The sequence below is a fragment of the Arvicanthis niloticus genome, chromosome 10, assembly GCF_011762505.2.
Source record: "Arvicanthis niloticus isolate mArvNil1 chromosome 10, mArvNil1.pat.X, whole genome shotgun sequence".
NCBI lineage: Eukaryota > Metazoa > Chordata > Mammalia > Rodentia > Muridae > Arvicanthis > Arvicanthis niloticus.
The window spans coordinates 48,790,309-48,806,217 of NC_047667.1; the positions used below are offsets into that span (position 1 = coordinate 48,790,309).

General features: G+C 40.1%; 2 protein-coding genes across 4 annotated transcripts in view; both read right to left on the minus strand.

Annotated features, from left to right (window-relative positions):
- Positions 1–3,222, minus strand: part of C10H1orf105 (chromosome 10 C1orf105 homolog) — a 41,855-nt gene extending 38,633 nt beyond the window's left edge. The window contains exon 1 of the mRNA XM_034513141.2: positions 2,711–3,222. Within this exon, the coding sequence (XP_034369032.1) occupies positions 2,711–2,731 (21 nt within the window). The 5' untranslated portion in view covers positions 2,732–3,222. The remainder of the gene's footprint in view (positions 1–2,710) is intronic.
- Positions 3,223–5,723: 2,501 nt separating this feature from the next.
- Positions 5,724–15,909, minus strand: part of Dnm3 (dynamin 3) — a 457,535-nt gene continuing 447,349 nt past the window's right edge. For 2 of the 3 annotated variants that reach the window (XM_034513132.2, XM_034513130.2), the window contains one exon: positions 10,266–15,058. In XM_034513132.2, the coding sequence (XP_034369023.1) occupies positions 14,989–15,058 (70 nt within the window). In that variant the 3' untranslated portion in view covers positions 10,266–14,988. Of the gene's footprint in view, positions 5,864–10,265; positions 15,059–15,909 lie in introns of those variants that run through there. The other variant, XM_076941476.1, reaches the window with a different exon arrangement.

Consider the following 15,909-nt stretch of genomic DNA (forward strand, 5'->3'; position numbering starts at 1 on the left):
TGGCTCACTAACGGGACTTATGGGCTAGTTTTTCTGGGTGACATGCATTTTTGACTAGAGCCCTTTGGCTCTAAGCACCAAGACGTCCTAAGAACTGTGAAAAAAATCAGTAGCAGTGTTTTTGACAGTTAAAGAAGCCTTGATTCTGGCAAGGGAGCCGAGCTTTGCTGAAAGGCAAGGTTTGATGAAGAACCTTGGACCACAGGGCCCGAGGAAACACATTTCTTCTATCACTGGGAGGGCACAGGCAAGCTGGGCGGCAGGGAGTGGCATATTGGAACCAGCAGAAGGTCTGCTGGGATATGCTTAGGCCACGGCCAGCGCTTTTGGCTCCCTTTTCAGCCCTCAACTCCCAGGTGTCATCAATGTTGGTTTACTTTGGGAAACAGCAGCAGTTACCAATCTAATGAGAGCGCCACTTTTGTCTCACGTGCGTTTGTGTGTGAACCGAGGATTGCCGAAAGCTAGAGCCTCATTGAAGCAGCTGTTTCCCAATGACCTAGCATGTGCACAGCCCCCTCCCCAGGCCTGGCTCTGCTCTCTCACCCCACAGTGGAGAGGTAAGAAAAGAGGAACCTTAGAAAAGCAGTGGGCACCTTGCTTCACAGAGCATCCAGGAGCAGTCTGAGGTTTTCTACCCTGAGGTTTTCTTTGCCCATACTGGTCATGATTTTCCCGAGGGCTGAAAAAGACATAGTCTCTTGGGGCCACTTAAAAGCTGCTTCTGCTTTCCCAAGCTTGCTGGCTAGCTGCTCACCACCCTGGGATGGCCTGTGGCCTCGTGCTGGGCCCAAGTCATATTTGGACTCTGGTGAGAACTCTGTGGGCCTCCCACTCTTTTAAAATTACCAAATAAACAGATCCTTGAGGCCTCAGGCAGCCTTTGTGTACATAGCTGAAAATACTCTTTTTATGTTTAAAAGAGAAAAAGAGAAGAAACTGTCTCTTGGCTTGCACTTGCACTCTGTTGCTTTCTACAGTGTTCACGCAGGAGAAGAAAACCCTGAGCCAAAGAGTGAACGATTAACTTTCAGTAGTGTACAGCAATTCAAAATGGCACTTTTTAAAACGTGCACAGGCAGACCCTCCTCAGCGTCTTCTTGGTGACTGTCTTTCATGCTTCAAGTGCTCAGTGATGACTTCCTTGCATTTGCTCATGACTGACAAGCATGAGTTTCATTGAAGCTGTTATTGGAGCCTAAAACTGGATCTGATATAAAGTACCATGAAATTTGATTTAAAAAAAAAAAAAAAAAAAAAAGAACGGACGTGGCAGTGTGTAGTTTTAGCTCATCTGTAGCCGGCCACCTGTTGATTGCCTTAACTTTTGTTTGCTCTTAAGGTGTTGATGATACTGAAATGTGATAGTGGCTTGCACGGCACCCATGAGCAGGTGCATCGTATGGTGTGAAGGCGGCTGGTTGTGCCCTTCTAATGCAGGGCTCATTTCATGGTGCAGTGGTCTAAGTTCACTGAGGTTTCCTCACACGCCGACTCCAGTTAAGATATGGAGAGTGCAGAATTGGTTTCCAGTCATCTTTGTGTGTGTGTGTGTATGCTCCATGAGCATGTGGAGGCCCAGGCTCAATGTTAGCTGTCTTTCTCTCTCTCACACATTATTATTATTATTACCACTATCCTCATTATTTTCGAGACAGGCTTTCTCTGTGTAGCCCTGGCTGCCCTGGAACTTGCTCTGTAGATGATTCTCCTGCTTCTGTTTCCTCAGCACCAGGATTAAAGGTATGTGCCACTGCTGCCTGTTGGCTCTCACCTTCTTTTAAAGCAGGTTTCTCACTGATCTAGAGCTTAAAAGTTGGCTGGACTGACTGGCCTGCAAGCCCCAGAGGTGTTGCTGCTTCCTTTATGCTGGCTGGGATTCTGGATCTTTTTTTTTTTTCACGTGGGTTGTGAGGACTAGAAGTGTAGTGATCATGTTTGCACAGCGTCTTTCCTGGCCTCCATTTTTAGCAATCTTAACACCCTGTGTGGCTCATCTAAAGAATGGATTTATAGTTGGGCAAGCATCCATCCTTACTTCTATCATCCTTATTTGTTGTGTTATAAGATATATATTGGCGAGGACAATATTATTTTCAAGCCATGAAAAAAAGAAGCCTTGGAGTCTATAACATTCATTAAAATGTTCTAGCCTGTACATGCTTAGCGGTGTTTTCCTCATAGTCTTTGTTGTGGTTTGAACAGAAAGTTTCCCTCCAGGCTCATGTGAGATCCCATGCCAGGATGTCATGGGATTTGAAGACATAATTGGATCCTGAGCTAATTCTTGAAAGGTTCCTAACTGATGGTCTTATAGAAGGTTATGAAGAGTAGGAGGGAGGGAATCGTGGGACATACCATGAAGAGACATATGCTGCTACCTCTGCCTCCTCCTCTTTGCTTCCTGGTCTCCACATTGGGAGATGAAGGTTGGAATGAAGAATTAGCGAGTTAGTTGAGGAAGTGTGTCTTATGATACACCTACATACTATTAACAGTATAGACACATTAACAAGCCTTAGCATAGTTTAATGCTGTCTTGCCTCAACTCAGGCCCAGAGCAATGGATTCACCCAAGCTTGGACTGATTCACCCAAGACTGGACCCAATCCTTTCCATGTTTGCACATGTTTCCCAAGGTTGACACACATTTATTTGGTGGTGAAACTCCAGGAGAACTATTGCTATCAGAAGTTCTGATTTTTCCTACCTTTAGCTCTCTTTTTTCCATCTCTCAGACGTTCTTAGTTTTTTGATCTGGAAACTGGAGAACACAGGCACCTCTCTGTGCTGTCAAGAGGAGACTACTACAGTACCTCTTGGTTAGGCACCAAAACAAGCAGGAGACCCCTCCATACTTTCAACACCAGTATGCCTGTCTCCAACAGTTGACTTAGAATCTTGCAGCATGTATTCTACTAGGAATGAGAACTTTGGGTTTTGATTGGCTGGAATGTATTCCATTGTCCCTTTGTCCAAAGTCACAATTGCCACCTTCTGGAATATTAGGTCATGGTTGGAGCAAAGGGATGAATGCTGTCAAGATCTCAGCTGTATCAGCACTTGAATCATTAATGCTTTTCCCTAGGAAGATGACCAATCCCTTTCTTTTATCATAACAATATGTGATAACTGCTTATTTGGTTATTTTGCAAGCTGCTTCTTATTCTGTCACTTCTCTGATGCTCCTGCTGACTAAGATACTATTATGAATCCCAGAGACATCTGATACATAGTGAGATGACTATGCGAGGAATATTGTGGTTTTTAAAAGAAGTACCGACTCCTCTTGACCATCCTGAGTTATAGTCCATCTTGAAAACTGTCTTCTTGACCATCCCGAGTTATAGCTTATCTTGAAGACTGTAATACCTTTCCTCTTCTATGACGTGGAGGATGAAGGTAGAGGTGAGGAAAGAAAGTTATCGATAGTTGAGGAAGACTATATTATGAAAGAAATGAAAACCATGTACAGTAATGTGGTAATGTAACCACAGGCCACTGTATCATCATAGCATCTACTTTTATTCTAGGCTCTTCTCCTACCACAGACTCCCTCCCTTTTTCTTCTGCTTATAAGAGAACACACTTCAGGAGACTGAGGCCATTTCATTTTGATATAGTTGGAATTCTACTTTCTTCTTGTTGATGAGGTCAATTCAAATTGTCAATGTCCAACTTACATAAACATCATGTAAAAGTAAGTGTGCATTTTAATTTTAGACAAAGTGAAAAAAAAAACCAAGGACTTGAAGAAAGTTAGAAGCAAAACCTTGCTTGCACTGGCAACATTTTGCTTGGCAAAGGGTTATAAAACACTTGTGGACTATTTATTGTGCCTGCTGGTGTAAGGATCTATCTAGCAAAGAATATTGTAAAATTCAAGGGGCTGGAAAGATGGTTCAATGTCCAACAGTATTTGCTGCAGAAACACGTGAACATGAGGTCCTATCTCAGCACCAATGTGAAAAGTTAAGTGTGGCCACATGTTTGCCTGGAACCCCAGTGCTGGGTAGAGCAGAGATGGGAGGATTTTTGGGCCTTGTTGGCCACCAGCCTAGCTCCAAGTTTAGTGAGAAGCCGTGACTGGAAGGAATAAGGTGTAGAGTGATAGAGAGGAATATTAGGATGTCCTCTGGCTTCTGAGAGCTCATACACAGATGCACAGATGCAAGCATGTACATACGTACATACGTACATATATACATACATACATATCAAATGATGACTGAGGGTAAGGGAGAGGCAAAAGGAGCACAGTCTGTATTATTTCACACTAGCCCTGTCACCCTGGGTTACAGGACAGCCAGCTGCATGCCCTGGTTTGCAGTCTTGAACTTCTTTTCCAGTAACCCTGTTCATTAACCAACCTTGGATACAGCAGAAGGGAGGTAACCCAGGGTATGCAACTTGAAACCTGAGAAGCTGGCTTACATTTTTGAGTGGAGAATTTAATTCTTAAAAATGATTTAAGTGGTTTTCATGATCCAAAGAAGATGGTTTTAATGATGGGGTCTTCTTTTTAGAAAAAGGAAGTCCTGCCCAGCTTGTCTTCATGCCTTCCTTTGCCAGGACTCCCCCAGGTCAGATGTAAATGGAATCCTAGTAAAGTACATGGAGCACAGAGTCCCAGAGACTGACTTGCTCTCTCGATGTGTAGTGTTCTATTTTAAAGAATGAAATGAGGCGTTTTCACAAGGGCCCCCATCCGAGAAGAGATAGCTACTTTTCAATCCAAACTCGGTCCAAGTACATCTCTAAAACAGAAAATCACAAATTAAATAAAAAGCCATTGGCAAAGCTACCACACATCTGGCAGAATGCACTATATTACTTTAAAAGTAAGCATCTATTTGTATTAATTTCCTGTGGGTGGGGGCAACAGTTAAAAACATTCCTATGGTCTAAAATTTTAATATTGCTATTATTTTAAGGACAGATGCATTAAAAAGTTCCCTCTTCCCCCAAGCTTCGACTTATCTACTTTCTTTGGCACTTTACTGATGTCTTGAAGAAACTGCCTGAGGTGCCAACATTTCTGTTCTTTACTGTGCATGTATTTTAAGCAGTATGATTTTTCTTTATACCCCTAAATTTGTCAAACCAAATATGTGAGCTTATGTGTTTCAGACTTGCAGTTTCTTCTGTAATAATTCTGGTTTTAAAAAATCTTCTATATTTGTTTTAGAAAAATAACAACATATTTTGGTGCAATAATAACTATCGATAAGATTTCTGGAGGCAGATTGAAAGGATTCAGACTTCTGTGTCCTTTCTAGATTCTAGATGTTTCTCTTTCTTTCTTTCTTTCTTTCTTTCTTTCTTTGTATTCTGTTGAAAGAAATTTTATTAGCTTATTGTTTAATTCAGTACAGTATCAGTCTCTGTATCTGAAATCACAGTGGTCTAATAATGTAAGACTTTCCCTTTCAGTCCTAATATATTAAACTGTACATTTTTCAGGAGCTGTGTATGGTGTTACATGCTAACTTCAGCACTTTGTGGGTAGATACAAGATCAGTTCAAGGCCAGCCTTGGCTATATGAAACCCTGTATTTAAATATTCATTAGAAATAAGAAAGGCTAGACAAATGCATTTCACCTTACCTGGCATTAGTGTAAGTAAATTATTTTTAATTTGGGTCATTATTCTATAGGAAAAGAAATAGAACACATGTAATTTTTAAAATATAGAATAAACTTTATTTTTTAATTAAAGACACAGATCAAAAATAAAAGTTTTTATGTACACGTGACATATAGTGCAAACAGAAGGCTTTTAAAAATACCATGGGTAGACATGTTGTTAAACAAAAGGAGATGGGGTTAGGATGGTCGGCCTGGAACTGCAGGAGGGGGTCTCCTAGTGAAAACAAAACAAAGCAAAAAAAAAAAAAAAAAAAACAACAACAAAAGAAAAACACAGATGTAGAGGAAGAAGACGATGTTTAAATTATAAAATAAGTCCAAATAATAGCATGAAAAAAATCCCACAAAAGTCTAATTCAAATCAGAAAACAAAAACAAAAAAAAAAAAAAAAAAAAAACGACCAACCAACCAACCAACCAATCAAACAAATAACCCCAAAACAAAGCAAAGGACTTAGGCATGCATGCAGGAGAAATGAAAGTACACCAGGAGGCAAAGTTAGTAGCCACTAGGACCTGCCCACCACCTGGGCACCAGCAGCATGCTGAGACATTAGTGCCCACTCAAAAATATTACCACAATGCACCATGGAAGTATATATTCTTGCAATCAAATTTGGGTGAATTAGGGTCAGTATTACAGATACTTTTTGGACTTGCATAGTTGATTCTGAACTCTAATTTTCTGATCCCAGATTTTTTCCAAAGTCTTAAGTGAATGATGTGACTCAAGGGAAAAAGAACTTTTGGAGAATTCCGTTGAAGGAAATCTCAGTTTATTACCTTAGTCAACATGTTATCATGTCTAGCAAAGTTTTTTCTTTTTTTTTTTCCAAAGTGAGGACATTAAAAGGTATCAAGATCAAATGAACAATGTCATCCTAACACAGTAAACCTCAGGGGGTTAATCCACAGCGTTGGAGTCATAACTAAGGATCTGTTTGAGGTGAGTAATTGTGTGGTACAGCAGCCAGCAGGGTAGACTCAAGTCTAGGAAAAATATCAGGCCAGAACTGGTCCTTGATTGCCCCAGGGTTTGTAAGAATCTCCTCTGTCTTAGAGTAAGGAGCAATGAAAATCCTGATTTATTGGTAAGTGGGTCCAGGGTACAGAGACTTGGTTCTCTGGATCAGTCTCCAAATCCCTAGCCTGGTTTGTGTCTCACTGGCCCATGGAGTGTGGAGTCAGGAATAGAGCTGTGTGGCCGCTTGACATCAGCCTTTAGAATTTGAATTGATTCCCTTCTCCAGAAGGTAGGGTAACCTTCACTCTGCTGGGAACTGCTGTGCAGCAGCAGACAGCAGGCCAAAGGGAGACTGGCCAGTGGATTCCAGCAGAAGTCTGCATTTTAATTCCCTCTTTCTAACTGTGAGCTGACTCTCATGGCACTGAGGCCATCAGAAGCCTTCCTCTCTGTGGGATTTCACTCTGAGCCACCTGCCCAGATGTCCAGCAACATACTTCCACCTCTGTCTTGCTAAGACTACAGTTGGCTTTATAAAAAGCAAAACCCCAAACTTTACTTTTCTTTTTTAAATCTTCTGTGAGATGTTAATGGGTCCAAATGGACTTGGCTTTTTCTGAGCAGTGGTAACAACAACAACAACAAAACAAACAAACAAACAAAACCCAAACCCGAAACCAAAACCAAAACTAAAAAACAACAAAAAAACCCTTGCCTTTTCCAAAGTCTTAAACCAATTTTTCTCCAGTTCAATTTAATCTAGCTAAGCTAAGGAGGCCTCCCATGTATATAAATGACGAAAAAACTTGTTCTTAGTTCCTGACCTTTCAACTGTGGGGGGTCTGCAAGCCTTGAGCTTTGTGAGATCCAGGTAATGGTATCCCTGGTGTTTTCATGAAGAAAGTGTAATTACATTTCTGTCAGGCTGAATGAGATTTATCACCTGCCTAGCAAACAGAAACTATTTTCAAGTTCTGAAGGGGCTTTAGAACACTTTAATTACCTCAGCATGGTGGGGAGGTGAGCCATTAAAATGAACAGCAAGCCCACAGTGCTGAAGGGACATTCTGCGAGCACATGCCAAAAACACCTTCCCATGGGAGCTAGTTTGGTGTTCCAATTCAGAAACAGGATCCAGACACATTATGTCCTAAAATATATTTCACTGACAGCAAGAAACTGCTTCAAACAGCGTGGTGACGTTCCCTCAGTCAACTCCTTCCTTCTCATCTCCACGTACCCTGTATCTAGCATTCCTGTTGTTGCCAGAAAAGCTGCTTTGACAATAACTGCATTCAGTAGACCTGTTTGTTCCACTACGGATCTGACAGTTTGGGCCTTTGCTATTCCCTTTTCAGAATTCGACATGATTTATACAGTGCTTGAAGGCAAGTGCTGAACATATGTAGGCTTTACACATGTAAAAACTACAAAGGTACTGGATGGAGTACCAAGTTAACCAATTTTAAAGCTCAACAGACTGGCATTCATAGACACCTATGCTTAATGTAGTCAGGATTATGTCCATCCAGGTTCTGTTTTCTCAAATGTTCAGAGAAATAACTTCATAGATACAATTTTATCCAAACTCTGAGATGAAAAATTATTAGGACTCAGTTATTAAGAATGAATTATATACACATTCTCAGCTCTCTATCATTTTTGCATTTAGTCTGTGGTGACCTTGCCATGGAATGAATTCTTGGAAGGTTTTCCTTCTGTGTTTTTTTCTTTCCTGTGAAAATTTCACTAAACAAGTTCTGCTGGCTTGCTTTGTCCATCCTGTAGGCAGCTTACCACCCCACAGCAGGGGAGTGAGTCTGAAGTGTGGGAAAGTGGGGAAGGAAACACAGCAGGAAGGGTGTGTTCTCAGCTCTTCTCTGCTGAGGTTTAATTTTTAAACAGACCTAATCTCTTCATTCGCAATCACCTCACAAGTGTAATGAAATTATTGATCCAATGGAGTTTTGTGGGTTTTTTTTTTTTTTTTTTTTTTTGAAGTGAAGAAAAGAAATTAAGGTAGGAGACAATGAGTCTCACCAAGGTTTGATAAGAGTCATCTGCTCCCATGTGCCTGATCTTAGAAGATCTTTTTCCAGGGAACTCAGATGCTATTGTCACAAAGCCACCAGTGCTTCTGGATGTCTGTCCTGACTGAGTTGGGAGTTCATCTTGCTCTTACACTTGAACGTGTCTCACAGATTTTTGGTAGTGACAGTTTACTCTAAAGTAAACATGTACAATTGGCTTTCCCTCTTGCCTAATGTCCCCCAAAGCAATGTGTCCTAAAGCAGGTACCTTGGAACCACCAGTTCTGTGGAATATTGCATGAATGAAACTTTTATGATGAAAGAAATCTGGGAAGTCTGGACACTATCACTCTCAAAGATTCCCAATATAATTTGATTTACTTTCCTTTGATAAAAGACATTTAAATTATAGCTGGCATTTCCCAAGTATACTGATAAAATGACCTCTTGGTGTCTCTGTGAGTACACTCATTCCAATCTCAAGTGATGCACTTTGGAAGGCTTTGAATTAAGGCAGTGATTTTAGTCAATATCTCTTGCATATATTCTGATTATTATGTCACTACAGTATGAATGAGCACCAATAGATAGCCCAAAATGTGACATTATCAAGAGTTGGTTGAAGAGTGTAGGTGAAACCAGGTGCTGGATGAATTTCTCAAAGTGCAATCAAAAGGTTGCAGTGGAAAGATGGGAGTCTTGAGAACAAATCAAGTGGAGATTTACAAAGATGGCAGAAGTGTTTTAAAAGCACAGGGGGAAAGTCTCCAAAGAGAGACAACATTGTCCTTTGTCTTATTTTTAATTTTTTAAATAATTTTCATTAGAATTGATTCTGAATATTATTCCCATTCATTAGAATCATGTGATTAAAACAAAACAAGTGACCAGCATGATTTCTATCCACAATGGCTCCATTGAGTACATAGGTTCTCCACTTGTGGGAAATGCACAGTGAAGGAAGTATGCTCAGCTTTTCTTCCCATAATTATATATCCTGGCTGTGCGTGGAAAATTAAACCAATATCCTTCCCATCTTACTGCCTATTGTCTGCATTTAGATGGCATAGTTTATTCTCTAAAACGCAATTAGAAAAAAAGGGTTGTTTGTACACACTGAACATTTCTACTTTCTTATTAGTGGACAGCTTGGTGCGTTTCCTCTTCTATGCCCACGATCAGGTGACAGTGATGGATTAGTGTGCAGTGTTTGTCTTCTGTTGACCTAATGTGTAAACAGACTATCCCTCCTTCCCACTCCCAGATATTCCCACAAATTCTTCCTTCTCAGGGGCAAACTGTCCCATTGCTTCCTGGTAAAGGTCATACCATCCTGATGCCTGAGGCTCTAGTACTACAATTATTTTAAATTAGAGGCAATGTCTCCTCCCATTGTCTTCTTTGGAATTACCTGATTTCTCTCTCTCTCTCTCTCTCTCTCTCTCTCTCTCTCTCTCTCTCTCTCTCTCTGTATCCTTTTCTCACAACTTAAGGACAGAAGTGCAGAATGCTATCATTCCCTGCTTTAGTAATACTGGGCCAATTTGAGCCAAGGGACAATGGGACTTTACTCTCAGGTGTTAGTGAAATGCACAGACTCAAATATATACAAGGATGAGGAATTGGGGGATTCCTTCAAATGTAATAATTTATTTCAGGTTCAGAAATACAGTTTCACATTTTTTTCACAATAGGTACATGACCTTCAAGGATGATACAGGCTTTAGGAATTTGCTTCAAAAATCCCATTCACAGAATCCATATTAATCCAGCATTAAGAAATCCCCAAAGTGGTAAAAACGACAGTGGGAAGTATTCCGGCTCACGTTAAAGAATCAACAGAGAAAACAAGGTTTGACGTCTATGTACTCAATCATTCACACAAAAGCAAAATGAAGTTTGATTCAGAACTGGGAGAGAAGAGGAACACATACAAGCCCACGAAACAAAAGCAGTACACATATGAAATCAGACATACAAGGTTATAGTGTTTCTGGTTTGTGAGGAGTCATTTTCACAGATTGGCAGCAGTCAGTACAAGACAGTGGGTTGTTTTTTGTGTACATTGAAAACATTATGGGGAAAGTTTAAGGGATTTAAAGGTAAAGGGTCATAAGGAAATGAATGCCTTGAGCTGAGCCACACGGGAAGCCCTTGAGCAGTGGAATGAGGAGTCTCACCAGTCTGCTAGTACTAACGGGTCTTAAACAGGAGATTCCTTGAGGTTCCTGTCTCTTGCTCTCCACACACACAGATATTATTACATGTATGTATATATACACAGCTAGAGATGCATAGACTATATATACTTCAAAAATATTGTTAAAAGTTTCACATACAGAGCACCACATAATTTAAAACACATCAGCTAGACAGATGGCCTATTATTATCTAGAAGACAAACTGAGTTCTTTAGAAAAGACTAAAGGATCTGGTGAACTATCCGTTATTTCTCTAAAATTGGCTTCAATCGTAGGAACTCTTGCGTTCACAGCTACCAGTGCTAGGTGAAACGACAAAGCTCACGCTTCAGTCTTACACACAGACATCTCTCACTGAATTAAGACAGCTAGGAGGTCTGTTTAGGCTTTGTTACTCATCCTACAGAGATTCTCATCAATTTAAAGTAATTGCACAGTTTTCCAAATGTCAAAGGTTTACCTGACAGTGTAGAAAACATACCTGCAAGGAACTGAGTATCCTGTCCCCTGTGTGTTTTAACAGTTTTGTTCAGAATGACCTATAACTTTCATTGTGCTGCTGACTTTTTATTCTTTTAACCTTTACTGAAGAGAACTCACGACTATACAGATTAGCTTAGCTTTTTTTTTTTTTTTTTTTTTTTTAGAGTCCACTCAATCCCCAGATAATACAATTCTAACTAGAGACCCTGGATAAAAGCTTCCAAATCTTTTTTTTTTTTAAATCAAAGTATCACCCAAAAAGTAATGCCTTCTTAGGTAGCAGTGCTGTGGGCTTCAATACAGATGATCATAGACATTACTCTACCTTGCCATGGTTATAATTATGGTGATCATCACAGTTGTCATAAGCGTTGTGCCCCTCAGAATATATACAGTATGAGTTAGGAGATCTTGTGTTTCTCATGTATGTTATGAGAAATGAACTACCATAATCATGTTATGGCAGCTCCTCCCAACATGTATCATATATTAGCACAGTTAAAAATATATTCATACTCTTACATACTGAGCACAGGTTTACACTGATATTTATATTCATATATATATGGTGCACATAAAATCACATTCATGCTTAATGGCATTTTAGTAATTGCTTTTGAACCTACTTACTCAAAAGGACACAAAATACATGGTCACTATGTACATAGTGTCTTCCTAGAGGCATGCAGAGAAAATGAGTGCACAGAAAACAACACTTGTCACATACTGGTGTCAGGTCCCATTTCATAGTTTAGAGTATGGCTACAGTCTAAGAAAATCACAAATCTATGTTGCTACTTCTTAATTCTAAATTTAGAATGCTTATATCACAGGAACTGTTTGGTTACACTTTCGGATAGATGGAGTATGTGTCTGCACAAACAGAGAAATTGCCAATAAATAGACCCCACTGCTCATCTACGTTGTAAAACACACCTAAAGGCAATATTCAAGAAGGTATTCTTGGTAGATGATTTTTGGAAATAAATCTGTTCTAAATCAATACTGTTTCACAGTCCATCCACAAATGGTTGGTTATTCCAGTTAGCCAATCTGCATGCAAAATTTAGCATGTGACAGAAAAACTGGCTTTACTTATCAACCATGTACAATTACCTTTTCAAATCCTAAAAACACTTTTTAAAGTTATTATTATGCTAGACAAGATAAAGCTATGTCTATTGTGCTGACAACATTGGCATCATCTACCAGGAGGTTGACTGAGAGATTAGAAATGGGGTGGGAAGCAGAAGGCCCTTCAAGCTTACATTCCTATCTCATGGCCTGACATGTACTCCAAACACTCCAGTGAAACTTCAGGCTTCATTCATGTTGGTGTCTCCTGTTAACAGAGTGCAAACCCTTCTAACTGCAGCAATCTGAAAATATTCTGGGGTGCCAGTGTCAAAATGCTGGAGGGGGGTGGTGGAGTAGGGGATTCTGGCTGCCACCAGATATAACACAGTAGCAAAGAGAACAAAACTGTCCTGACAAAGGGAGACATTTGGGACATGGAATCTGTGGATCAAGAAGCAAAAGCTAAAGATGACGAGAGCATTGTTTACGACCATCTAGGATCAGTGGGAAGAAATTTGGAGAGACAAATCCCCAGTTTTCCTTGACATTGGTTTGTGTTGATTTGAGAACACACCAGTGGTTTTCTCCAACAGTTTCCTCCAACAGAAGGAAAAATTTGAAATACAGCAAGACGCAAAACCACAGGAAGAACAAAGGCAAACCCTGAAGTATCTAATTCTGTATCTGCCTATTTTAGAGTACTTTAGGAAGATGTAAAAGGGGCCACTGAAAGGAAGGGTATTGTAGGAGGACCTCACTGCCTATTAGTTGTTTGATTATAAACGTTTGCTTGATATTTTTCCATTTAGCTGGGACACTGTTTTCAAAGACAGTGTGCCTGTTTTACATGAGTTCTATTCACAAATATTTTTTTTTCAACAGGGAAAAAAACTAGAGATGTTAGAGCTATTCTATGTCACTTAAAGGTTGAAAAATACCCCATCTGTATGTTTCATATTCTCTAATTTTTGCCAATTATAAGTGGGATCTAACCCATTATAATATGTTCAATGCAGTGGCATTTCACTTGGGGAAAAACTTTTTAAAATAATGGTTAAAGGGTTTTACATCATACTTTATAGCCACTTGCTTTGGGTAGAAACTGCACAGGAAATGAAAGTGAAGTTTGCATACAAATCATGTTGACTGCCTTCAACAGGAGATGCTGCAGTTAGTAAAACCTGATCTACCTTTGTGATTATGAAATAATGTCTCAGGATGCTACAATTCAGTGAAAGCCTGCTCTGCTGTCTGGGTGCAGTTAGCAGACAGAATTCCATTTGGCCTTTAGCTGTTTCCTACATGCTAACCATCTGGTCATAGGTAGTTCAAAACTTAGCCTCAAGGCTGAACTAATAACCTCTAGTCTAGGATGCTCTTGTAAAGTTTAGAGATCCTAGAAACTGCAAACTTGTTCTGCAGCTCAATATGGCAAAGACGTGGTATTTCAGGAGCAAGCTGGAGCAAGGCATCTGTAAACATGTGAGCTGTGCTCTTAAATCATGGCATCTCTGATAGATTGCCTTCCCACCATACCAGGGGCCACACTTCCCATGCAATTGTGTCAGAGTAAATTGCAAGATTTAAGAGAGTCTGGAATGGGTAGAGACATTAAAGTCATTTTAAAAGGATTTTTGTATAATCATTTATATGTAAACCATAGAAATCATGTGCTAGCATAGATTTAAATTTTCTCCAGCCAAAATAATAATCATAATAACCAAATGAAGTTAGTTACCCATGCCCCACAATCAATTGGAAAATTAAACACTTTCAGTGTCAGCCTTCATCATAGCCCACAAGGGGTAAATAATAAGATAATAAATTCTTTTTTCTCAAACACTTTTAGAATGGTAATTTACTTTTGCTTCTTCTTTGAACTCTTAAAGTAGCCAAATCTATCAACTGATTACCACCCCCCCCCACCCAAGCTTTGCCTTGATGTTGCTTGTGTTTCTAGCATGAAGCAAAACACACAGGCACTAGGAGAAGCTCCCCAGGGCAAACCCTGGAGACTTTCCCTTTGCACACTGCCTCACGCTCCTGAAAAGCTTCCATCTTAAGCAATCCTAAACCTCGCTTTTTTAGCAGTCCTATGAAATAAGGAGGGAAAGAAGCCTAAATAAGCAGCTGCAGACTGAGTGGTGGCTTTAATTATCGGACAGCAGAGTTTCTGCTGCCCTAAACAGAATGTGGGAAAAGTCGGTGTGGTTCCAAGCTCACACTCTTGTATCTGTTAAGAAGCATCACAAGCTTCTCTGTAGACATCTTAGAAAACTCCTCCAAAGCAACTTCCCACATATGTTGGTTAGATAAGTGGTACCAAAGTATATAAAACTGCTATATAAAACTACCTTGGTCAATACAACATATTAAGCCTCTCTACAGGGGTGCAGGTTTTCAGAATCAAACCCCAAAGGTCTGACATACCATGAGCAATGAAGATGAGTGGTGTACACGTTAGTGAGACTGGCTACTTGCCTATGGAGGTCCATACATGCGACTACTCATGGCTGCAAAGGTTACCGAATGTGCTGCGTTTGCATAAATCATTAGTGGTTAATTGCCATGCCGGACACTTCGTTTAGTCTAACAGTGAGGATTCTAGCGGACGGATTATAGTGGGGCGAGTTGGTGATGGGGGTGGCCTCCGGCTAGAAAAAAGAGAAAGAGACAGGTAAAGGAACAGGTGTAGTAGCAGTAGTTGCTTCTTCAGGACACTGCCATAGAGCCATCATGCGCATGCGCATGCACATGCAAATCGGGCCAGCAAGAGTGGTCATACTCTGCAGTGATTCTAAGACTCTCCTCTTTGAGTCATCCAGGTAACCCAGTTTTCAGGGGAAATTGTGTATTTTTTTCATTATGCAAATCTTTAGGAAAACTAAAGAGATTCTCCCCCCCCCCCCCAATACTAGTGCAAATATGGAATGACTTGGAGGGCACTGTAAAACATGCTGCACGGATCTGTGACAGTTAAGCACAATGGTTATAGAGAGTTAATGTACTTCGGTATACCTACTCCAGGAACTAAGAAGGTGTATTGAGTCTCAACTTTGGTTTTCAACCTTTCCCTGTCTCTGCCAATGAGAATGACCACTTCTCATTGCCTTTAGCAGTGGCTTTTCCCAATCATTCTTCCTTTGGCTTCTAATGCAGACTATTAAAAACCAGAAGTCAAGGCTTTTAGAGTCTTGTTTTTAAATTTTTTTTGCAGTGGTTATGAACAGGCTCAATGGATGTGAGTTTCCTGGTGAACTACATGACAGCAGCTGTCTGGAGTCTTTCAGGGTTCACCAAGATGAATAGTAGTATGGGCCACTATCTGGTTGGCCATGGTGTTTCTGAAAGCCATCCACGTGATTCAGTGTTACTGTACTTGAGAAGTTCAACATTATTAAGGCACATTATTTATCCCTTGAAATACATTTATGTCACAAATATGTTAATGAGCTTTCTCTGTGTGGACTCTATACACAGCTACCTTAGGAATGGTTTTTATAAC